The sequence below is a fragment of the Diceros bicornis genome, chromosome 35, assembly GCF_020826845.1.
Source record: "Diceros bicornis minor isolate mBicDic1 chromosome 35, mDicBic1.mat.cur, whole genome shotgun sequence".
Taxonomy (NCBI): domain Eukaryota; kingdom Metazoa; phylum Chordata; class Mammalia; order Perissodactyla; family Rhinocerotidae; genus Diceros; species Diceros bicornis.
Genome location: NC_080774.1, coordinates 8,663,828 through 8,688,318, shown reverse-complemented (window position 1 = coordinate 8,688,318; position 24,491 = coordinate 8,663,828). Strand labels below are relative to the sequence as shown.

Below are 24,491 nucleotides of genomic sequence, written 5' to 3'. Positions count from 1 at the left end.
TCAGGGGAGGGAGGAGAGAAAGAAACCTTCATTCACTCAGTGTTCATATACAGCTGGGTCTGAATAAAGGGTTGTAGAAATGAATCAATCAATCTCTTGAGTGGGGCTTGAGGCAATGGAAAAATCTAGGCCCTTTACTAAGGCACGAGGGAAGCACTGGGTCTCCTGACATTTGAAGGGCTGCCCCTTTCCCCCAACTGAAATGAGTCCAAAAAAGTGAAAGGAAAAAGGGGATAGGCAGAATTCTAAAAATGCCCTTCCTTTGAACACCATCTTTGTGCAGGCATCCGGGGGAGGCCAGCTGGGGCGGGGTCATCTGCCAGGCAGGACTGTAAGACTTGGCTTTTCTTGTTTATCTCCAGCCACTTCTGGAGCGGTTGCCAGGGCCCGCCCCCACTCTGCTGTCATTGGAGGAGCTCAAACTTAAAAGGCTCCTGCTAAGAATCAAGTCGTTTCATTTCCTTCTTACTGGTGGTCCTGCTGTGGCCCTTGTGTGAGGGTTGAGCCCTGGTCCAGCCCCCAGTGAGCAGAGAGCGAGCATTTCACCATGGCAGCCTGCTGCAGCTGGAGTGATGTTTTCCAGTATGAAACAAACAAAGTCACCCGGATCCAGAGCATGAATTATGGCACCATTAAGTGGATCTGCCACCTGATCGTCTTTTCCTACGTTATGTAAGTGGGGTGTGGGGATGACCCCAAATCTCTGTAGTGGTTGACAGCACAGAAAATCCCAAGGTGCAGCTTCTGGTGCACATCTTGAATTTCCACGTGGTTTTAAAATCTGAGATGTGCATTTCACAGCAAGCTGGGGGTGAGCTGCGGGGGGAGGAAGCACTAGGCGGGAGGAAGCAGCGCCAGTCTGCTGCAGAGAGAAGTCACGGGAGGTGAGTGTGACACTTTGGGTTCTACTCCAGGCCTGCTGGGGCAAGCCAGGCAGGGCGTGTCTGGGGAAAGTGGGAAATGCAGGGCAACCCTGGATTCCCAGGAAGGAGGCGAGGATTCAGGGCACGCCCGGTGATAATGCTGGCATCTCTCTGAGTCATCACTGCTTAGGGGAAGGAATAGGACCAGGCTTGTAAATGTAACTTTAGGTCCTCTTCAACGGCAAGAAGGCTCCCCTTGCTCTTTTTTCCCCCCAACAGCTTATTAAGACATAATCCGCATACTATACCACTTACCCATTTAAACTGTACAATTTAGTGGTTTTTATTATATTCACAGAGTTGTGCAATCATCACCACAATTTTAGAACATTTTCATCACCTCAAAAAGAAACCCCACATCTCTTAGCCATCGCTCCCAATCCTCTTATTCCCCTGCAACTCCAGGTACCCACTGATCTCCTTTCTGTCTCTATGGATTTGCTTATTCTAGATATTTCATATAAATGGAGTCATGCAATATGTGGTCCTTTGTGACTGGCTCCTTCCACTTAGCATCATGTTTTCAAGGTTTATCCATGTTGGAACATGTATCTCTACTTAATTCCTTTTTATGGCTGAGTAATATTCCATTGCATGGATATAACACTTTTGGGTGGACATTTGAGTTGTTTCCAACTTTCTGCTATTATGAATAATTGTGCTATGAACATTCATGTACACATTTTTGCATGAACATGTTTTCAGCTGTCTTGGGTATGTACCTACGAGTGGAATTGGTGGATCATTTGGTAACTCTATTTTCAACCCTTTGAGGAACCATCCAACTGTTTCTCACAGCAGCTGCACCATTTCATACTCCCACCAGCAATGTATGTTCCAATTTCTCCACATGCTCACCAACACTTGTGATTGTCTGTCTTTTGGATTATAAGCATCCTGTGAGTTGTGAAGTGGTATCCCATTGTGGTTTTGGTTCACATTTCCCTAGTGGCTAATGCCCCCTTGCTCTTTGTGATGATGGTGATGATGATAACTTGCATCTATGTAGGAAGACAGCATAGTTTACTAGCTAAGGGTTAGAGCAACCTATTCTATCATCCTGGCTAAGCTTCCTTGGCCAAGTCACTTAACCTCTCTGAACCTCAGTTTCTGCATCTGTTCATAGAGTTGTTGTGTGATAATCAAACAAGAAAAGGCATGAAGAGCCCTTATCGATGCCTGGCATAGGGTAAGAGCTCCATAAATGGTAGCTATTTTTTAAAATAATCTTTTTTAATGTAATAGGTACTTTTGTATACATCCTCTCTTTTGACCATCAGAGTAACCACACCCAAGCTTGTGATTTGAGATCTGCAAACATGGATTCAAAAATTCTTTACCTCTTTGAGCCTTGGTTTCCTCATCTATAAAATGATAAATATTTTTCTTTCATATGGTGAAGTCTTATCTTATTTTACATGCGTTCAATGCCCTCAAATTCAGTTACACATGTTCCACGGGAGCATGGAGCGAAAACGCCATTTAAACAGTGCAATGATTCAGTGATTGGGCTCTGGAGTAAGTGTGAGATGGATGCTTTTGAGTTGGGATTCCCTCGGTCAGTCTCTGTTCTCACATGCTTCTCACCAAGTGAGCATCCTGCCGCCCTACCTGTGAATCTAGATACAGATTTTCCACCCAACATATCCCTTAAAATAAGCCAACTCCTTCACTTTCACCTGGAGCAAAACTGGAAAAACAGAAACTTGTTCCAGAGCTGGAGGAAAAATTGGGTCTGATGAAATCACTGAGAGGTGGAAGGTCTGTTTGCTATGCTTTGTGGAAAATTTAAGGGTTTACCAAAGGCAATTTTGACGAGGCACAATTTTTATCTTAAGTGCTGACTTTAGAAGATAACCCCCATGTAAAATGCTTCTTCATTGTTTATATCTTAAAATATAAAATTGAAGAAAAAATATTGCTAACTTTGCTTTTTTCTTCTGTGTTAATGGAAAATCTATTTACATCTCACTGAATGGAGTCCCATGGAACACAGCTTGGGAAGTGCTGCCTTAAGTTGTACTGTGAGGTCTCATGTTGATGTAAGCGCAACTTGGCCACCTGTGAAATGGGTAGACCCACAATTAGCATCAAATAGGACTGGTATGGACCATAGGTGGAAGTCTAGACTAAGATAATATTCAGGATATACGGCAGCAGGTGATGGGTCTGGCCATGGGGTTCTGGGTTCAGATTTGTCCATTCTAGGGCTGAAAAGGCAGAGATCCAGGATCATCAAGTGAGATAGGGCCTCAGTTATTGAAACTGGGGTACAAGACAGGGACTGGCAATAGAGGAAGTAAGACAAGAGGCTGATTGGCTTCTCATAGTCCCTCACAACCAAGTTCAGATCTGGAGCTAAAGGCAGGGGAGGCAGCTACAGGTGGGGTCAAGTGGCTCCAGCTTCCAGGGTGGCAGAAGTGTATGGACAGGATGCTGAATAGTCTGTGTTAGTCAGAATTGTTTGGATAGTAAGTGACAGAAACCTAACTCAAGTTAGCCACCAAACCACACAGGGAATTCATTGCCAAGTAACTGGGCAGTGGAAGAGATCAGACATGGATGGTTATAAAAGTTCAAACTGTGTCATCAGGGCTGGGTCTCTTGGCTCTACTTGGCTTTCTTCTTGAATAGGCTCTCTACATAGTGAGACAGCACACTCATATCCTCCCCTTTTAGCAATCCCAGAGGAACAAACAAGTCTTTCCTGATAGCTCTGGCAGGAAAGTTCCAGGAAAGACTCTGATTGGTTGGGCTTGAGTTACGTATCCATCCCTGAGCCAATCACTGTGGCTAGGCGCTTGGTGTCACCTGCCTGGCCAGCCCTGAGTCATGTGCTCCCTCTTGTGGCAGGAAGTAGGGAGAGATCAGCAGAGCAGAATGAGCCCGACCTGAACCACATCCAGTATCTTTTCCTCAGGAAAGAAGAATTCGGTTGCCAGAGGAAATGGGAAAAGAAAGTGGGGAATGGGGTGAGAGAGACAGACAAAAACCAAGCATCCATTACAAGGTCTTTCCAAAAGCCAGAAATTCCAGGGACTTCTGAAGGCTACTGCTCTATCCCTGGCTTGTCTCAGCCCTGCACCTGGGCTGTGAAGACTCGGCCCCAGGTTATTGCCAAGGCTGGGCCCTTGGTATTCTCAACAGAAATTTCCTCTGAGAATCAGTTCCTGGAATTCCATAGAGTTTTCTAACCTATGATTCTGTTTTATCCTCTGGCCTCGATGAGTTGGGATAATGATGATTATACTCCCAGGAAAAATGAGATTCAAAAACCTGAATGACAATAAAAATAACTTCCTTTTTTGTTGGCTTTATTTATATCATCTCATTTGATATGCTGGGACATAGGTATTCTTTTCATTATTTTACAGATAAGGAAACAGAAGCTATGAAAGATGGAGTTAAATTCTAAAAGATCATCCAGTTAGAAAGTGGGTTTTGAAAGGGATTCGAAGCCAAAGCCAATGCTCTTAACCCACAAATCACACTGCTGAATTGGTTACCTGTCAGACTGAGAAAGCCCAGACACTGGGTCTTCTCACTCCTTGGCCAATTGTTCTTCCTTCTTCACCATGATCTTCTTCGTCTTTCTGAGTTGGCCAGGGCAAGTGAAGAACAAGGAGGGAGGCTGGGATGAGCATCCCATGAGCTTGTCCTTCTCCATTATTCATTCATTCCCCAAATAAATTTTAGAGTATCTGCTATGAGTCAAGCACCGTTCAGTGGCGCCAGAGATTATAACAGTGAGTGAAACAAAGTTCCTGCAACTCATGGGGTTATATTCCAGTGGAGGAGGGAGACATGATACAAAAATGCAAAGAGACATCATAAAATGTCTGATGGTGATAAGTGCTATGAAGAATAAAGCAGGGTAGAGGAAAGAGAACGATGAGGGGCAGGTGTAAACATATGTGTGGTAGAGAAATTTGGGCTGAGAACTGTACTAAGAGAGGGAACAAGCTATGAAGTATCTGGGAGAAGAGGGAACAGCAAGTGTAAAGGCCCTGAAGTGGGGATTTGATAGGCTGTTCAAGGAAAAGCAAGGAAGTGAGTGTGGGTGGAGCAGAGTGAACAAAGTAGTGAAAGAGAGGTTGTAGGTGAGTTGGAGAAGTAACATAGGTGGGGGAGAGAGGGCAGATCATTCGGGTCCTTGAAGGCCACTCTGAGTTCTTTGGATTTTATTCTGAGTGAGTTGAGAAGCCATAGGAGGATTTTAAGCAGATAAGTAAAAGATATTTGCATTCTCTTGTGAAGATTTCCCTCTCCCTGGAGACTAGTCCTCTCAGAAGCTTTTCCAATGAATACGGAAGACTAGGGAAGGTTGAGAGAGAAACAGGAGAACAAACTCCACTCACAACTGCTTCTCCCTCACCTGGTCAACCTCCACTAGGCCAACAGCAAACTCAATATTGTCCTACACAGCCTCAGGCTGTCTGTCACCATGGCGACGGTGCTGTTATGCTAGTTTGTGGCCCTTAAAATGTAGATCCTGGCTGGCTGCCTGCTTCGTGGGAGCCACACACCTGTGAGGCTGGGCCTCCTCCAGCTGAGTGGAAGTGAGTTCACCATGGAGGTGGGAGCAGGCACCAGAGGCTGGGGAGGGGCAAATCCAACCTTGGCATGGCCCCTATGGCCCCTGCCACTTCAGGGCAACAGAAATATGAAGAGATTTGCCCCATTCTCATCCCTCCCTGGACCCCTGGGTGATGTGATAGAGATGGCAGGGTCCAGAGAAGACCCACTTCAGGAGGAGACTCCCCCTTTAGGAGGAGAAGAATCCAGCCATTTGACACGTAGGACCAAAAGAATAGCAAATGCAAATGTCTGGAAGCAAAAAAAGGAACAGCCAGAAGGACAGCATGTTCCAGAACCCGGTGAGACAGGAGGGAGGAGTAGGAGCCCAGGTCAGAAAGGTAGGCAGGGGCCAGACCACGGGAAGAGTTGAGATTTGTTTCTCAACGTCATGGGAAGTCACTGGAAAGTTTTATACAGAGGAGTGAAACTATTTGATTCATGTTTCTAAAAGCGTGTTCAGGCCACTGTGCAGAATGTACATTGTACGGGGCAAGGGTGATGGTCAGGGGGACCAGTGAGAAGGCTGCTGGAGTCACCCAGATGAGAGAAGATGGTGACTTGGTAGGATGGTGCAGCTGGAGAGAAGTGGGAAAAGTTGGGATATGTTTGGACATAGAACTGATGGATTTGATAGGAGGTGAAAGATGACTGTAGGTTTCTTGGTAGATGATGCTGCCTTTTACTGACATGAGGAAGACCGAGGAGAGGTAAGCTTGCCAACTAACATAGCATTGTTAACGATGTCAGGCAAGCTATTAAAATACCCCGACTACGACCATCTAGCAGCATCCCTTCATTAATGTCTAAACCGAAACATTAAAAAAGCTGGAAGCACGTAGTCTAAAAAAAATAAGCATGATCCTTTCAAACGAATGAATTTAGCTTTATGAAGAGCTTGCCTTGTTGTCCTGGTTTTCTCATTTCATTGTGGAGTGGTGCAGGCTTCTCTGTGGACCAGCTCTCATGCACCCACAGGCTTCCGGGCACCACCACTCTAGCCTAGCCTCCCACCCGGGGCAGGAATCTTCCAGCCCTCCTGGGTTCTTAGCATAGTGCTGGGAAGAGGAAGGACCAGATTATATGGATTGTTCACAGGACTGCACGTGTGTCAGCTGGCTGATGTGCAAAATGCCACAGAAGGGGAGGCAAAGGTGGGACTGGAGAAGCCAGCAGGGATCAGATTGTGAACAACCTCGAACTTCATCCTGAGGACACTGAGAAAGCATGAAGAGTCTTCCCCACCCCACCACCAACACTTTATTATGAAAAATTTCAACCATATGGAAAACATTAAGGGTTTTATGCTCATATTTTTGTTTTAGAGAGAGCTTTCTGTTTTCAATATGGTAACACCTACTGAGTACTTAGCACGGGTCAGGTTCTGTTTTTAGCTTGTGACATGTATTAGCCTGTTTGATCATCATAAATAATCCTACAAGATTGGTTCTCATGGTGGGTAGTCATGATTTGAACAGCATAACTATGGGGAAATTCCCATGTTATGGGCTCCACCTCTCGACTACATGTCACAACTTAATTTCCCAGCCTCCCTTGCAGCTAGGACATACGCATGAGACCCAAGCTTTTCGAACACATGTGCTGTGCAACACTTTGGTATACAGGGAATGACATGGGGTCTTGGGCATGAGCAGAATTCATCTTTAGGAATGCCTGGAGGCAGTACCATCCTTGACCCACACAATAGGGACCCCTTCCCTGGACCCCATGCTTTAGAGACCCTGCTCTGGCCCTCTGCTGGCTGTGAGCTTCCCCATGGAGGAAAGGGCTGTATTAGTTTTCCAGTGCTGTGTAACAAATTACTACAAACTTAGTGGCACAAAACAACACCCACTTATTAGCTCACAGTTCTCTAGGTCAGCAGTTTGGGCATGGTGTGACTGGGTTCTCTGCTCGGGGTCTCACAAGGTTGAAATCAAAGTGTTGGCTGGACTGAGTTCTAACCTTGGGACTCTGGGGAAAAATTCACTTCCAAGATCATTCTTGTTGTTGGCAGAATTCAATTCCTGACAATTATAGGACTGAGAGCTCTGTTTCCTTGCTGGTTGTAAGTCAGGGGCCGCTCTCAGATCCTAGGGGCCACCTGCATTTTTTGCCATGCCCTTTCCATCTTCAAGCCAGCAATGACACAATGAATTGTTCTCATGCTTCAAATCTCTAACTTCTGGGATCAGCCAAAGAAAACTCTCTGCTCTTAAACAGCTCATGTGATTGGGTCAGGCCCGCCCAGATGATCTTCCTGTCTTAAGGTCAACTGTATAATGTAACCTAATGTTGAAAGTATATCCATCATACTCAAAGTGTGGGGGATTAGGCAAGATGTGACTGCCAAGATACAGGAAATATTGCAGTCATCTTAGAAGTCTGCCTGCCACAGGGCAGAATGTGATTGACAGAGGCTGCCCTGTGTTTGTGACTTCCCACTTTAGAGCTCAGCAATGGCTGGCGGTGTTTTCTCTGTTCCCTGGATGTTGTTCCTAGCTGTGTAGTGTCTAAGTTAGCCTGGTTTTTGGTCCTCCAAGAGACTGTATGAATGGCCTAACATCCTTTAAAAATCTCTTTCTTCCTTTATTTTTTAAATAATTTTATTGAGATATAATTTGTCTAGCATAAAAATCATCCATTTTAAGCATACACTTCAATGATTTTTAGTAAATCTGCTGAGTTGTGCAACCATCACCATAATTCAGTTTTAGAGCATTTCATCACCCCAATAAGATCCCTCATTCCCATTTGCAGTCACTCCTCATTCCTACCCCCCAGACCCAAACAACCACTAATCTACTCTCTGCCTCTACAGATTTGCTTTTTTCAGACAATCTTTCTTCTTAAACTCAGCAGAGTGGATTCTGTTATTTAGAATTATAAATCCTGCCCAACATAATATTAATATCACCTTATTATAGAAGAAGTGATGACTCAGTAAGGTTAAGTGACCTACAAAAGGCCACGCACCTAGTAAGTGGTAGAGCGGTAGTGGTAACACTGAACCCAAGCGTCTCGCTCTAGAGTCCAAGCTCTGACTAAAGTAACGTAGAGAATGGAGGAGACAGGAGTGCAAATGGAGGGAGAGAGACCATTTAGGCAGCTATGGGGTACTCCAGGTGAGAGTTGATGGTGACCTGGACTGAGGAAGTGACAGTGGTATACAAGTAGATGGATTTGAATTTAGGAAGATAAAACAATAGGATTTGACAATTGAATGGATGAGAGGAAATGAAGGAAAGGATGAGTTAAGGAGTGCACGATGTCTCTGGTTTGGGCAAGGAGGAGGAACTTACTGGGATAGGAAATGTGGGAGAAAAAGCCCATTTGGGGTGGAAGATGAGTTTAGAACTGAAGGCATTGAGTTTGAGATGTCTATGGGACACACGAATGTAGATGCTTAGTGGGTAGTTGGATATATGAATCTGGAGCTGGAGAAATAGATTTACATATCACCAGCATATAGATGGTAACTAGCACCGTGGAAGTAGCTGCAATTGACCAGCAAGAGACGATGTAGATGAGAAGGCAAGAGGGCTTTGAACAAACCCTGAGGAATGCTAACCTTTAAATGATGGGAAGCACAGAAGCCCCCGAAAGATTATCAGAAGGGATGGTCGTGGAGATCCAAAGAAAGTCAGGAGAATGTGGATTCCAGGAAGCTAAAGGAAAAAAGGGAGGGAGGGGGTGCATGGTCATTGGCGTCAAATGCTGCTGAGAGTTCCAGGAAGATAGGTCTGTGACGTGTCTATTGCATTTAGTGATGATGACGTTGTTGTTTTCTTGGCAAGAGAAGCTTTAGAGAAGTGGTGGGGGCGGGAGCCAGACTGGAGTGGGCAGAGGAGTGAATGGAGATGTGGAAATGAATGTGGTGACTCACTCTTTCAAAGGACTTGGTTCCTTTCTGCAGAGACCCTTTTCCCAGATAGGGTAACATTTACAAGAAGAGAAGAGAAGAGAGGCAGCAAGTCGTGGTAGAAGAATGTGGGGTTCAGAGAGGGTTTATTTTTAAGTTGGGAAATGATGTTAAAATGCAGATGGAGAGGAGACCAGAGAGCGAGAGATGAGGAGATAAATGGAAATTATCATCATCATCATCACTGTCACTAACTAGCAACCACAGGAAAGCCTGTTCTGTTAGACATTTCCTCCTTACATTGAGCCAAAATCTATCTCCCCATAATTTTCCCCTTTGGTTAGAGTTCTGCTCTGTGGTCTCTCTTCTATTTGACACTCTTCAAATGGCTATACCCTGCTATTGTATTTCTCCTCTTCAAAAATAAGAGCTCTGATCCCTCCAGCTGTGTGCCCCCAACACGGTGTCCAGACCCTTTGCTATCTCAGCCAAGCCCGTACAACCACACTCTTGTTTGTCAAGGCCCTCTTAAAAGGTGGTGTATGCACTCTTGCTTTGCTGGTGGAAGTATGAAATGGTTCACCTTTTTGTGGTTTGGAAAAATAAATTGAGATATAAAATATGTACATCCTTTGACCCAGAAATTTATCTTAAGGATTTAACACCTTAGATGTGAAAAGATTCTTGTGCAAGTACATGCCTGACCACAGGGAACAGGAGGGTAGAGAGGAAATGAAGTATAGTGCTTAAGAGAATAAACTGAGCCTCAAGAAGGAAGACTGAATGCTTCCCCCCGAAGATCAGGAATAAGACAAGGATGCCTGTTTTCACCACTGCTATTCAACATTGTACTAGAACTTCTAGCCAGAGCATTTAGGCAAGCAAAAGAAATAAAAGGCATCCAAATTGGAAAAGAAGAAGTAAAACTATCTTTATACTCAGATGATATGACCCTATATATGGAGAAACCCAAAGAACTCCCAAAAAACTGTTAAAGTTAATAAACCAATTCAGTCAAGTTTCAAGGTACAAGATCAACACACAAAAATCAGTTGTGTTTCTATATACCAGCAATGAGCAATCTAGAAAAGAAATTCAGAAAACAATTCCATTTACAAAAGCATCCATAAGAGCATAAGCTGTGGAGCCAGTGTTGCTACTTACTATGTGCCTTAGCCTGTTTGGGCTGCTGTGACAAAATACCACAGACTGAGTGGCTTATAAACAACAGAAATTTATATCTCACAGTTCTGGAGGCTGGGAATTCCAAGATGAAGGTGCTGGCAGATTCGGTGTCTGGCGAGAACCCGCTTCCTGGTTCATAGATGGCCATCTCTTTGCTGTGTCCTCACATGGCGGAAGGGGTGAGGGGTTTCTGGGTCTTTTTTATAAGGGCATTAATCCATTCATGAGGCTCCACCCTCATGACTCAATTACCTCCCAAAGGCCCCACCTCCAAACACCATCATACTGGGGGTTAGGTTTCAGCATATGAATTTTGGGGGGGGTCACAAACATTCAATCTATAGCACTCTGTGAACATAGGCTCACTTCATCTATGGCACAGTTTGCTCAGCTATAAGGTGGGAGTAATACCAGTACCTTCCTTACAGGGTTGTTTTGGGGGGGATGAGAATTGAAAGAGTTAGTATGTTATTAAAATATGCCTAGAAGAGTGCTTGGCACATAGTAAGAGCTATATCATAATTACCAAAAAAATGTTTATGTTTATATGTTTATAATTGAGAAAACCGAACAAAAGTTCCAGTTAAGTATCCATCCAGTTAAGTAAGAGCCTGGCTGGTGAATTATCACAACTCGCCTCCTAGGTGGAACTGCCAATATCCTACTGTTTTGCACTACAAAACGGGCAATTTCTTATGTTCAAATCTGTCCAATCTGAACACTAGTTCAGGTTTTACTAGAATACTCTGTAACCATTAAAAATGATTACATATCATAGATCTATCTCTATCATACATTTATCATTACTATCCCGGAAAGAATTAATAACATGTTGCTGGTAAAAATAGCAAGTTACAAAGCAGCATGTGGAGTATGGTCATGTTTGTGTGTCCAGCTGTGGGCATAGAGAGATCTCTGGAAGTTACTCTTAAAGTTTCAAGTCTAAGCTCTGGGAGGGAGAAGGTTGGAAGCTTTTCATGTTCTTTGTGCTTTTCTGTGAAATTTACACTTTTACAACAACAAAAGGGATTTGGTTAAAAACTATTTGATTCATGTTTCTAAAAGCGTGTTCAGGCCACTGTAAGCAAAATGAATTGCAGAGAAGGCAAGTCACTTGCCCAAAGTCACCCAGCAAAGCTAGGGTTTGAACCGAGGCGGTCTTCGGACCCTGCATCCAAAACCACTGCATTGTGCCTCCCTGGAGAAAACCATTGATACTTTTTTGTGTCTGCCATTTAGCTTTGCCCTGGTGAGTGACAGACGGTACCAATGGAAAGAGCCTCTAATCAGTTCTGTGCACACCAAGGTGAAAGGAATAGCAGAGGTGAGAGAAGAGATCACCGAGAACGGAGTGAAGAAGGTGGTGCAGAGTGTCTTTGACACCGCAGATTACACCTTCCTCTTGCAGGTGAGCACTTGTCAGCATCCTCCCAGGACTTGCCCCTGGTTACTGTTACCAGGCCTCATCCCCTTCCCCTGGGACCTAGAGCCTCACTCCAGAAAAACATTGGCCCTATTTAAAAAGCTCTGTGAAAATCCCAACTGAGAAAACCTAAAAATTGCAAAATTGGGTCAGATCCAGCAGCTCAAAGGAGATGATTCTTTGCTTTATCAAGTCCTACAGGGTTTCTCAAAATAGCAGTGTGCCCTGGTGCATAAAACACGATTTGATTCACTCACATTTGATTTATACACAGCTTTTTAGAAGCAGGGCCATCAAGTCTGCCTAGATTCAGAAGGGCAAAGAACTTTCTGCCTAGAAAGGACCAGCCATTCCATATTGTTTGTGATGCATTTTATCAACAAAAACGTCTCTAGGAAAACACTCTTGGATAAGTTTTTGCACAAAGGAAGGATACAGACGACAAAGAAAGGAAGGGTGTGGATCGCAGAGAAAGAGCAGGTGGCTGTCTAAAGTTGCAAAAGGGAAAATTGAAAGTAGAATTATCAAAGAGGAGAAATTAAAGTGGGACTGAGAACAGCCAAGAACAGATGGGGGGGCGGGAGGGACAAGAGGGCACATTTGCAGCCCCTGGAAGCTGGAAAGCTTTGCAAAACCATAAAACCCAAGCTGCTATCTGTTTGTTTCTAGCAGTGGGTCATTAAAACCTCCAGCCATTTCCCAGGTGGTGGGATGCCCTCTTGCCCTTTAATTAAAGTCCTGGATAAGCTGAGGAGTGTTCTGATGAAGCCCACACCCCCACCTTCGCCTCCCCAGGTCTCTTGAGTTTCAATTCAATGGGATTTTACTGTGTCCAAAAAATTGAAAAGGCTGCTTTTGAGGCTGGAATGGGAAATGAATACTCAATCAGTTTGAATGTTCCTTTGCTCTCCCTCGGCTCAGAAGGGCGGCTAGTCCAGCCTTGATATTAAGCCCTCTGCGTGGTCCGAGTTGCTCCAGGACCCTGATTTCTAGACTGAAGCTCAGAAGAGTGGGAAGGTTCGCCTCCAGGCACTTAGCAAACTGGATTATTATGATTAAGTAGTTCTTTCCAGCTTCTCAAAGGCCTTGCATTTGCCTTCTCTCCTTTTTCTCTGCAGGGGAACTCATTCTTTGTGATGACAAACTTTCTCAAGACAGAAGGCCAACAGCGGGGGTTGTGTCCCGAGGTAAGGAGGGGACCCGGAGTGGTTGGAAGAGTGATAAGAGTTCTTGCGGGAGGCACAGGTCAGAGGAAGATAGAGAGCAGAGGCTATTTTCACATCTATGTCACGTTCTGGTTTCCCTAGCACTGGCCGTTAAACCTGCTCCCTGGGAAACGGGCAGTCGAATAACGCATAAACCAAGTCATCTCGTTTCTCTTCTCCTTATTCTGTCCTCAGCCCTGAGACCTGACTGACATCGTTTTCTCCGCCAGGAGAGAGCACTGGCTGGCGTCCCTTATTTCCACATTTCCTGCAGAGCCTCTGTGCCTGTCCGCTTCGCTCAGCTCTGCAGCCACAGGGCTGCTCAGAGCAGGGCCCCTGCTCACCACCCCACGGGCCCTCCCTGAAAGGGGTCCCTGGCTGCCCTGACATCCGCTTTTTAGATTTTTATTTCTTATTTTTTATCGAGATATAATTCACATACCATAAAATCCACCACTTTAAAGTGTACAGTTCAGTGGTTTTTATTATATTCACAATGTTGTGCAACCATCATCACTATCTAATTCCAGAATATTTTCATCACCCCTAAGAGAAACCCCATAGCCATTCGCCGTCACTCCCCATTCCCGCCTTCCCTCAGCCCCTGGCGACCATTGATCTACCTTCTGTCTCTATGGATTTGCCTATTCTGGACATTTCGTATAAGTGGAATCGTACAATATGTGGCCTTTTGTGTCTAGCTTCTTTCACGTAGCATCATGTTTTCAAGATTCGTTCGTGCTGTAGCGTGGATCAGTACTTTATTCCTTTTTATGGCCAAATAAAATTCCGTTGTATAAATGCGCTACATTCTACTTCTCCATTCACCGGTTGATGGATATTGGGGCTGTTTCCACTTTTTGGCTGCTGTGAACATCTACATGCAGGTTTTTGTGTGGACATAGACGTCCACTTTTCGGTATCTTAGGGACATACATTGCTTACTCCCCACTATCCTGTCCTCCTCCCTGCAGTATCCCACGCGCAGGACGCTCTGTTCCTCTGACAGGGGTTGTAAAAAGGGATGGATGGACCCGCAGAGCAAAGGTGCGTTCTGTTTTTTTTCTGGAATCCTGGGGATGGATGGTCTGGCATCTTAGTGACATTCGCAATGCCCTAAAGTTCAGATCTTTAGCTCTGGCTCTCAGCTGCCTTCTTCCACCATCACCAGGCCGTGAGACAGCCTGTTTCTCCCCTAGGCCTCAGAGCACAGAGCTGCTATGAATATGACTCTAATTGCCCAGTGAGGGTAGCTCCTGAAAACCTCGAATTAGCACCTACAGGGTTCTAATTGTTAGAAAAATTGAATGGTAATTGAAAATCTAATTCATAAAAAATACTCATTTGAGTATTCTAAACTTTCCCACCTGGATGCAATACCCGTATTAACCTGCAGAATTTCCATATCTCGTGTTTTAACTTGAAGAGGCACATGACAATAAAAAAACTACCACGAAAAAGAAAAAACCATCAGTGGTTATAACACACACATACACAAAAAGGTATATGAATGTTATATTCTATTCCATAACACACTTGTGCCTGAGCTGGTACAGAGATCATTTTAATGTTACTTACTATTTAATTTTCTCCTCGGAAATCTGTTAGTGACACTGATGTTCCAGGAAGATGTGCCGTGTTTATTCCATGGTTTTGCACTTCCCTGGTACGTACTGTATACTCTTAGAAGGACTCAGATACCCATTTAGAAGCCAAGTTCTAGCCCATTTATACAGGCAAGTGAATACACCCTGTTCATCTCCCCTCTCAGGCATCTTTTCTTGCAAAGAAACCAAAAGAACCTACAGCATCCATGGTCTTTCTGTGTTCTCTGTGATGCTTTTTTAATAAAAGCTTACCGCTTGATGTGTTGCTTTGTTGGTTTGCCTTGTGTAAGTTTGTGGTTCAGATTGGGATTCACGGAAACCAACATTGCTTGGGTTGAAAAGTATAGTCTCTTGCTTGGGTTGAGTTAATCACGTGCCTCCTGGAGAGTTTCCTCCCCACAGTTTTTTCACACATCAAGGTGCTTCTATGACCCCTTGACCCTCACAGGAATCCAGACTGGAAGATGTGTACTGTACAAAGGGAACCAGAAGACCTGTGAAGTCTCTGCCTGGTGTCCCATCGAGGCAATGGAAGATGCCCCCCGGTGAGTTGCAGGGTGGGGACAGACACCGTGGCCCTCAGCAGTGAGCAGACGGGGCCTTGCCAGGCGCTGCTCTGGCTTCCCTTCTCAGCGAAGCCCCCAAAGTCCTGGGTCCTATCAGCATGGTGATCCTCATTGCCAGCCATGCTAGTGGTGATCTCTGGGAGGACTACACTAGTTAAAATATTGAAATAATTTTGTACCAACTGGTAAATAGCTGTCACCCTAAGCACCCTTGGGTGCCCCTGCCCCCCTGGCTGTTCCAGCACCTCCTGGGGCACCTCCAGTGCTACAGCAGGGTCTGACTGGTCAGTGTCCCTACTGAGTGATTAAGAATAAGAAGGTGGGAGGGAGGAAAGGAAAAAGGAAGGAAGGGGAAAGGAAGGGAAGAGAAAGAAAAGAAAGGGAAAGGAGGGAGGGAGGGAAGGGAAGTTTTCTTGAATGGTCACAGGTAACATACAGATTTGGTGGTCCCCTGTATTGATTCTTCTCTTTAACACTCAAGATCAGGCCCAGAAGGCAGAAATTGATGTTAAATCTCAGAAACCACAGGGACTGATTGCATTTCTGCAGAGAACAGAGAGACCTAGATTCAAATCCTGGCTGTAACACATCCTTGCTGTGTGACCTTGGGCAAGTGGCTTAATTAGCCTCTCTGAGTTTCAGTTTCCTCATCTGTAAAATGAGGATAATAATTGCACCTACCACACTGGGCTGTTGGGAGAATTAAATGAAATGATACTTTTACAGTGATTGCAAAGTGAGCCCCATGCCTGGCTTATAGTGAATGCTCAGTAACACACACATACGCACACACAGACAGACACAGACACACAGACATGCACACAAATGATCTGCCCCTAGAAGTGTGATGGTTCTAGACCAGCACTGTCCAGTGGAACTTTCTGCAATGATGGGAATGTTCTGTACCTGTACTGTCCAATACGGTAGCCACTTGCCACGTGATTGAGCACTTGAAATGCGGCTACTGCAACTGAGCAACTGAATTTTTAATTTACTTTAATTTAAATAGCCACACATGGCTAGGGGCTACTACATTGGAGAGTACAGCCCTAGATGAATGTGACTCAGGACCACACCATCAGCATCTGTGGGGCAAAGAGAAGATTGCCCCAAGCTGACTTTTTAGAAGGTTCAGGCAAAGGTTTCCCACGTCAGAGTGGGAAGCACTAGGCAGTGTCAGCCTGTCTGGCCCTCAGTCATTAATGGCACCACCCAGGTTCATTTCTAGGGCAGGGAAGTTTCTTTGTCACAGAAGGAATTGCCCAGTCAGCCTACACTCAAATAGTCCCTGTTTCAAGGCAAGGGGCCTCTTGATTGCCTCTGGTTTTCAGTCCAGGCTCTGTCACCAACTTATTCATCAGATAAATACTATGCATCTCCATTGTGCTGGTCATGACCTTGGGCAAGCAACTCCCTGAAGTGGGATTTCCTCGTATATTATATGAAGGGATTTAATCATTCTTTCAACACATCCATCACTACATAGTGGGTGTTAGATATTTATTTCACATGTAACTATGCACAAGATATTGTGCTAAATTTTATGTAAAATACAAGAAGATAGGGAGCAGGTCCCAAGGCTCTTGCAATCTAACCGAAGAGATAAGACGTGCCCAGAAAGCTGTAATTCCAGATAGAAAGTTATAAGTGTAATGAGAAAGGAATAAAAGGGATCTTGTAGTCGTCTGATTCTTAGAGTGTTGTCCAGGAAGCGTGAGATTTAGAACGCTCTACAGGCAAAGGTTCCTGCACATAGCAGGCATTTGTCGTAAATGAGATTTTTTTTTAATGCAAGTGACAGAAAAAAAAGGAATGTTATTTTTTGGGTTGTGTTTTTGACTCCTGTAAATGAAGAGTCCAGAAGTACTGGTTTCGGGCAAGGCTTGATCCAGGCCTCAACTGATGTCATTAAGATTCCCTCTCTCTCTTCTTCTTCCCCTCCAGTTATTCTTTCTTCTATTTTGGCTCTCCTCACACTGTGGTCCAGGGAACTCCAGGTTTACACCATCCTTACTACTAACAATCCTAGAGAAAATGATTTTTTCTTTTCCAATAGTTCCTACAAAAGTCCTAGAAGGTTCTCATTGGCCTAAGTCATGTGAAAATCTACAAACCAATCGCTGTGGCCAAGAGGATTGGATTACACTGTTTGGCCAGCTCTGGGTCACTTGCTCACCCTGGGAGCTGTAGGGATGGGCAGGAGATGGACTCATCCTCACCCAACCCTCTAGACTGAGAGTGGAAGAAACCTGGCTTCCGCAAAGGGAGAAAATTGAGGAGCTAATTCCAGAGGGGAAATGGATGCTGGACTGGCAAAAAATTACACTGTTCACCATAGCTATATCCCAAATAGACCCAAAGCTGGGCTCTGGAAGTCCCGGAATAAAAAGCAAATCATTTTTGGTGCCCTCTTCCAAATACCCTCCATCCTCTCCCTGTGCTGCTCTCAATATATACCTGCCACCTACTCAGGCATGCCAAGCAACAAGGTAGCAGCTGTATCTTTTTATCCACAGCCAGTTCTCTCCATCTTTAACAGACTGTCAACTGCATAAGGACAAAACCTTGACTGTCTTGTTCATCACTAAATATTCCCAGGGCCAAGCCCCGTCCCCAGTATAGTAAATATTTATTGAATGGATGGATGGATGGATGGACAGTGAGTGGACCTTCCTGCAGTCTAGAATTTGTGTTCCTCTAACTTACAGAGAACTTTATGCTACTCAGAGCCTCTAGAGAATGGCTGATAGAGTCAACTATATGTGTGTGGCCCTCTGCTAAAGGCTGAGGATGCCAAAATAAGAGAACTATAGTCCCAGCCCTGAAGGAATGCCAAGCCTATTGGGAAAAATACAAACAAGGGCATGCTGGAGCTGGCTTGTACCAGCTCTGAGCCAGTTATGCTCATCCCTTCACAACTCCAAATTCAGTGATGTCCCATTAGTAGCTTGAAATCAGCCACGGTGGGAGTATTTATAACACAATAATCAGTAAATGCTACATATTTGGGCTTTTTTTTTTTTTCTTGGAGCTCTAGTTGTTAAACATTTACCAGCACACCACTGCACATACCTAAACATATAATTACATCAGAGTGTGAGAAGTGTTATAGTAAATGCTGTGGGGTCTCAAGAAGGGAGAAATTATTCCTAGAGGAGCTGGGGAGAATTTTAGAAGGTTTGGCCCACTAGATTGCATTTCTCTTCACTCGTCGCAGTGACCAAAGCAAGAAACCGGAAGCCTCTGGTCCTATTGGCCCACTGTTCTCTCTCTTAGGCCTGCGCTCTTGAACAGTGCTGAAAACTTCACTGTGCTCATCAAGAATAATATCGACTTCCCTGGCCACAATTACACCACGTAAGTGCCTAGAATGTCTGGCCATATTAGTTATCTACTGCTGTTTAACAAATTACCCCAAAACTTAGAGGCTTACAACAACAAACATTTATTATGTCACCCAGTTTCTGTGGATCAAGAATCTGGGAATGACTTCGTTGGGTGGTTCTGGCTCAGGGTCTCTCAGGCTGCACTCAAGCTGTCAACCGGGGCTGCAGTCATCTCCGGGCTCACCTGGCCCTGGAGAATCCTATTCTGAGCTCACACACCTGGTTGTCCGCAGGAGGGCTCAGTTCCTTACCACGGAGATCTCTCCCTAGGACTGCTGGAGTGACCTTAGGACATAGTGACTGGCTTCCCCCAGAGCAAATGATCCAAGAGAGACAGCGAGCAAGCAAGCAAGATAGTAACTAAGATGAAAGCTGCAGTCTTTTACAACCTAATCTTGGAAGTGACACACCACCACTTCTGCCATATGCTATTGGTCACAAAGAACAACCTTGGTATAACGTGGGAGGGGACTACACAAGGGTGTGAATCCTGGGTGGTGGGGATCATTGGGGGACCTCATGGAGGTCCAGCTACCACACTGGCTCACACCTGTGAAAGAGATGGATCCCAGTTTTCAATAGTGATGTTTGTTTGCTTTTCATTATGTGCAGGAGAAATGTCTTGCCAGGTTTAAACATCACTTGTACCTTTCACAAGACTCAGAATCCACAGTGTCCCATTTTCCGACTAGGAGATATCTTCCGAGAAACAGGAGATAATTTTGCAGATGTGGCAATTCAGGTTGGTGGTGCCTTTGTACTGTGAGGTGTGGGGGTGTGCGCTGGGAGATGGAAGATGTCAAATGACCAAGAGGCTGGACTACTGGGTGTTAATCATGTGGTTCTCGTTATTGAGCATTTAGTAAATCCACACACAGTGCCAAAGACTTTCCCTGCATTATCTCATCTAATCCTACCACAACCCTATGAGTGAGATACTTGGTGTATTAATTTCCTGTGGCTGCTGTAACAAACTACCACAAACTTGGTGGCCTAAAAACAACACACATTTTTTTATACTTCTGGAGGTCAGAAGTTCAAAATCAGTTTCACTGGGCCAAAATCAAGATATCAGCAGGTATACACCTTAAACTTATACAGTGATGTATGTCAATTATTTTTTAATAAAACTGGGGAAAAATGAAAAATAAATGAACCTCAGCAAAACATTCATAAATTCTAACCTAAAATATTAAAACATGTTAATAATAATATAAAAAGATATTAGCAGAGCCATGCTCCCTCCAGAGGCTCTAAGGGAAAATCCTTTTCTTTGCCTCTTCTACCTTCTAGAGCTTCATTCCTTCCAGTTCTTGGCTCATAGCCCCTTCTTCCAGCTTCGAAGCCAGCAGCACAGCATCTTGCTTCAGTGGTCACACTGACTTCTTATTCTGCATCAAATGTCCCTCTGCCTCCTTCTTATAAAGAGGGAGAATTTAGGGCCCACCTTGATAATCCAGGATAATCTCCCCATCTCAAGATCCTTAATTTAATCACATCTGCAAAGTCTCTTTTGCCATATAAGGTAACACTTTCAGAGGTTCAAGGGATTAGGACCTGAGATTAGGAATATCTTTGGGGGCCATTATTCAGACTACCATACTTGGATTAGTTGGGATTCTTCCAGTTACAAGTTATAGAAATGCAACTCAAATGAATGGGCAAAAAATAAATAAATATAAAAGTAATTTTGGGGGCAAATAACAGAAACCAAACTCAAGGCTTAAGCAAAAAAGGAACCATATTAGCTTATGTAAAACAACCAGGGGGAATGGACCTTCTAGTAGACCCAAGGCATGTTCGTAGCTTGAGCGTTTTCTCTTGCTGTTCTCTCTGCCTGGAACAATCTTGCTCTAGACACAGCATTAGCTATCTCCCTCACCTACTTCCAACATTTGCTCCAATATAAGCTCTTTGAAGCTTTCCCTTTACCACTACATTTAAAATGACAATTTCCATCCCTATCCCAGCATGTCCTATGGCCATTCCTAGGTTTATTTTTATCCTTGACACCTAGCATTATCTGACACACTATATATTTTACATATCCATTTGTTAGTTTTCTGTCTTCCCTGACTAGAATGTAAATTCCACGAGGGCAGGGATCTTTGTCTTTTTTTTGGTTAATTATCTTGTAACGCTCAACACATAATGGACACTCAATCAATATTTGTTGACTGAATGAAGGGTATGATAGCTTTAAGCATAGCTCCATCCAGAAATTCAAATGATGTCCTCAGGAATCTGACTCTTGGTTGTTTCTTTAATGATTATGTCATTCTCAGGCAGATTCTCCACATGTTGAGGCAAAGCCAAAGCTCTAGAACTGTGCTGTCCAATATGGTAGCCACTAGTCACATGCAGCTATTTAAATTAAACTTAAATGAAATCAAAAATTTATTTCTTTGGTCATACCAGCCACATTTCAAGTGTTCAATAGCCACATGTGACCAGTGGCTACTGTATTGTGCAGCATGAATATAAAGTATTTCATCATGGCACAAAACTATATTGGACAATGCTGCTCTGGACTTTCACACTCTATAGCTAGTGGTCCCAGCCAATAGAGGACGTCTTTTCCTATAGTTCTGGCAAAAAAAGTCTCAGGGAGGGCTCTGATTGGTCTACCTTGGGCCATATACCTATCCCTGAAGCAATCACCAGGTCTATGCACTATCCTGATTGGTCAGGCCTGGGTCATGTGCCTACTCCTGGAGCTGGGTGAGGAGACAGCCCCATTCAAACTACTGAGAGTTGGGAGAGGTGTTTCCCCCCCAAAATTCCAGGTGCTTTTACCAGAAGAAGGAGAATTGGATGCTGAGTGACAAAAAATTAGATATTCACTATAGTACCTAGAGTGCTTGGCTTAATTTAGCTAGAGAGGCAGATGGGAGAAATAGTTTACTGGGAGAAAGGGCAAGGGCCAAGATTTAAAATTTCAAAGTACCCAGCAATTCCACTCCTAAGGATATACCCAAGAGCAATGACAACATATGTCCACACAAAAACTTGCACATAAATGTTCATAGCAGCATTATTCATAATAGCCCTAAGGTGGAAACAACCCAAATGTCCATCAAAGGATGATGAATGGATAAACAAAATGTAGTATATCCATACAATGGAATATTCTTCCACTACAAAAAGGACTGAAGTACTGATACATGCTACAGTGTGGATGAACTTGAAAAACATTATGCTAAGTGAAAGAAGCCAGACACAAAAGATCACATATATATGATTTCATTCATATGAAAGTTCAGAATAAGGAACTCTATAGAGAAAAACAGTAGACTAGTGGTTGCTTAGGGCTGAGAGGGGATAAAAAGGTGATAACTAAAGTTTACAGGGTTTCTTTTGGAGGTAATGAAAATGTTGTAAAATTGATTGTGGTGACAGTTGCACAGATGCATGAATATACTGAAAACTGTTGAATTGTACACTTTAAGCAAGCAAATTATATGGGAACTATATCTCAATAAAGCTGTTAAAAAAAAGAAATGCAAATGCCAAGTGTGTTTAGGAAAAAGTGTAGACAGTTTGGAATAAGAGCTTTCTCTAGGGTAGTATTGGGAGGTAAAGCAGAGAAGATATGTGATGGAGTGCCCCGAATTCCAGTCTAACAGATTTCAACTTAATCTTTATGGGGGGGTGGGTTAAGGTGTTTGATTATGGGAATGGTTTGTTGAAAGTTATATTTAAGGAAAATAAATCTAATGGTGGTTTGTCCCAGACTGGAGGAGCAGAGAGATGTGTCTGCAGCTGCCTCTGTAATACTTGTGTGAGTTAAACAGGGCTGTGCTTATGGCTCTGAAACCTTTAATAGGCATTTTTCCCCTAAAAAGAAAACCTTTCCTTCAGTGATCGTCACTATGCAGGGAGATGTCTGGTGGCTGCGTAACCCACACCCCACAGGACCTGGAGACTGTCTCTCATTGTCTTCCCCAGGGAGGAATCATGGGCATTGAGATCTACTGGGACTGCATCCTGGACAGTTGGTTCCATCGCTGCCGTCCAAAATACAGTTTCCGCCGCCTTGACGACAAGACCGCCAGCAAGTCCTCGTACCCTGGCTACAACTTCAGGTAACAGCGCGCCAGGTCAGACTGGCCACTCTTGGCTCCCCAGGTGCCTTTCCGGCTGAATTGCATCCCCAGCAGCCAGTAAGATTAGTTTTGGTTCCCAAGGCAACAAGATGAATGTAAAAGACTTCTTCTAAGAGCTAGGTGGTGACTGGATTTTTGCATGAATTTTTTTTCTTTTTAATTATTAAAGAGATGCACACTCTTTTTAAAACAAAAAAGAAACTCGGGAAACAAGAGAAAAACATAGAGAAGAGGATAAAAATCACCCATAATTCCTCTATCCTGAGATAATCGAGGATAACCCTCTGGTGAATTTTCCTTTGTCTAACCAAGTCTTCCATGAGGTTTATATGAGATCATATCATATAATTTGGTATATATAATTTGGTATTCTGTGGGTTTTTTCATACCCTGGTCACTCAAAATTCTCTGTGACCACCACATTAACGATCCCATTGTGTGAATAATAACAATAGCTACAGATGAGGGAGGGTCTTCTATATACCAGGCAGTCTACATCATCATCTCTACACCTCACAACAACCCTGGAAGGAAGATATTAGTGCTCCAGGGTAGAGCTGAGAAAGGTGAAATGATTTGCCCGAGAGGCTCCGTAATCCTTACCTAGGTCACTCTGACCCCAAAACTCATACCCTTTCCCTTCCATCTCATGATTTTCTCATCCATTCCTCCATTCTTGGACATTTGAGGTGTTTCCAGTTTTTCTATTGTAAATAACTCTGCTGTGTATATCTCTTTACGTAAATCTTTGTTGGAATTCCAGATTATTTCCTTAGGATCAATTTCTAGAAGAAGAATTATTAGATCAAAGGTTATTATCATTTTACCATATGCTTTCAGGTTTAAAAGAAAACTTCTATGGCTATATTTTTCATTTCTCGGATTTATATTTGGTTCTTTTTATAGCCATCTGTAATTGTTTCAATGAGTTCCATTCTTACCTTATGGATCCTACTTCTTCTGTCCATATATATACAAGTTACACAGTAGAAGTATAACCCCTTTTACACTGACCAATTATCTGTAGTAACCTGGATGGGATTTCTCCTTGTGGGGCTTTGGAATATTTGTTGGTGGGCTTCAGAAGGAATGCTCCTGTGCAAAGTTCTGTGTGTGCCATGGGATATGGAGACATTCCTCTGGGGTGATTATGTAATTTTGTAGCCTCCCGGGACTGTACGACATCTATCAATTATGAACCAGCTTTTAGTTTAATTTCTGGGTGCTGGATGATTTCACTTTGCTAAAACTATCCCGTTCTTGCTCCCTTGCTGTGTATGGCTTCTGCAGCCTCAGCTCCCCTTCCCCAGAAGTATAAGACTCTAGCTCCTCAGATACAGATCCGGTTTGGGTACTCCTAGGGGTCACATGGCTTCAGTCCCCACTCACCACTCATCTCTAGCACCTAGAAAATGCCCTTCCTTGTTTTGAGCTCACTAATATATTGATATGACTTAAAAAAATATTTTATCTTGCATTTCTCGGTGTGTGGGGTAGGAGGTGGTAGTGGAGGTGGTGGGGCGTCCTGTACTAGCTCAGGCTGCCAGTTTGATGGGAAATCCTTTTGGTAAGAACAGCTTAAAGACTCTTGATCTCTTGGGCCACGCTGCTTCCTCACTGCAACCTTGTCTTACCTAAAGTTCTTTGTAGTGC

At 43.9% G+C, this 24,491-nt stretch overlaps 1 protein-coding gene across 1 annotated transcript in view; it reads left to right on the top strand.

Moving 5' to 3' along the window:
• The first annotated feature begins 479 nt into the window (after positions 1–479).
• The window catches only part of P2RX7 (purinergic receptor P2X 7), a 40,602-nt gene continuing 16,590 nt past the window's right edge, over positions 480–24,491 (top strand). The window contains exons 1-8 of the mRNA XM_058531393.1: positions 480–672; positions 11,785–11,953; positions 13,087–13,155; positions 14,148–14,220; positions 15,229–15,325; positions 18,623–18,703; positions 19,345–19,474; positions 22,681–22,817. Of these exons, the coding sequence (XP_058387376.1) occupies positions 548–672; positions 11,785–11,953; positions 13,087–13,155; positions 14,148–14,220; positions 15,229–15,325; positions 18,623–18,703; positions 19,345–19,474; positions 22,681–22,817 (881 nt within the window). The 5' untranslated portion in view covers positions 480–547. The remainder of the gene's footprint in view (positions 673–11,784; positions 11,954–13,086; positions 13,156–14,147; positions 14,221–15,228; positions 15,326–18,622; positions 18,704–19,344; positions 19,475–22,680; positions 22,818–24,491) is intronic.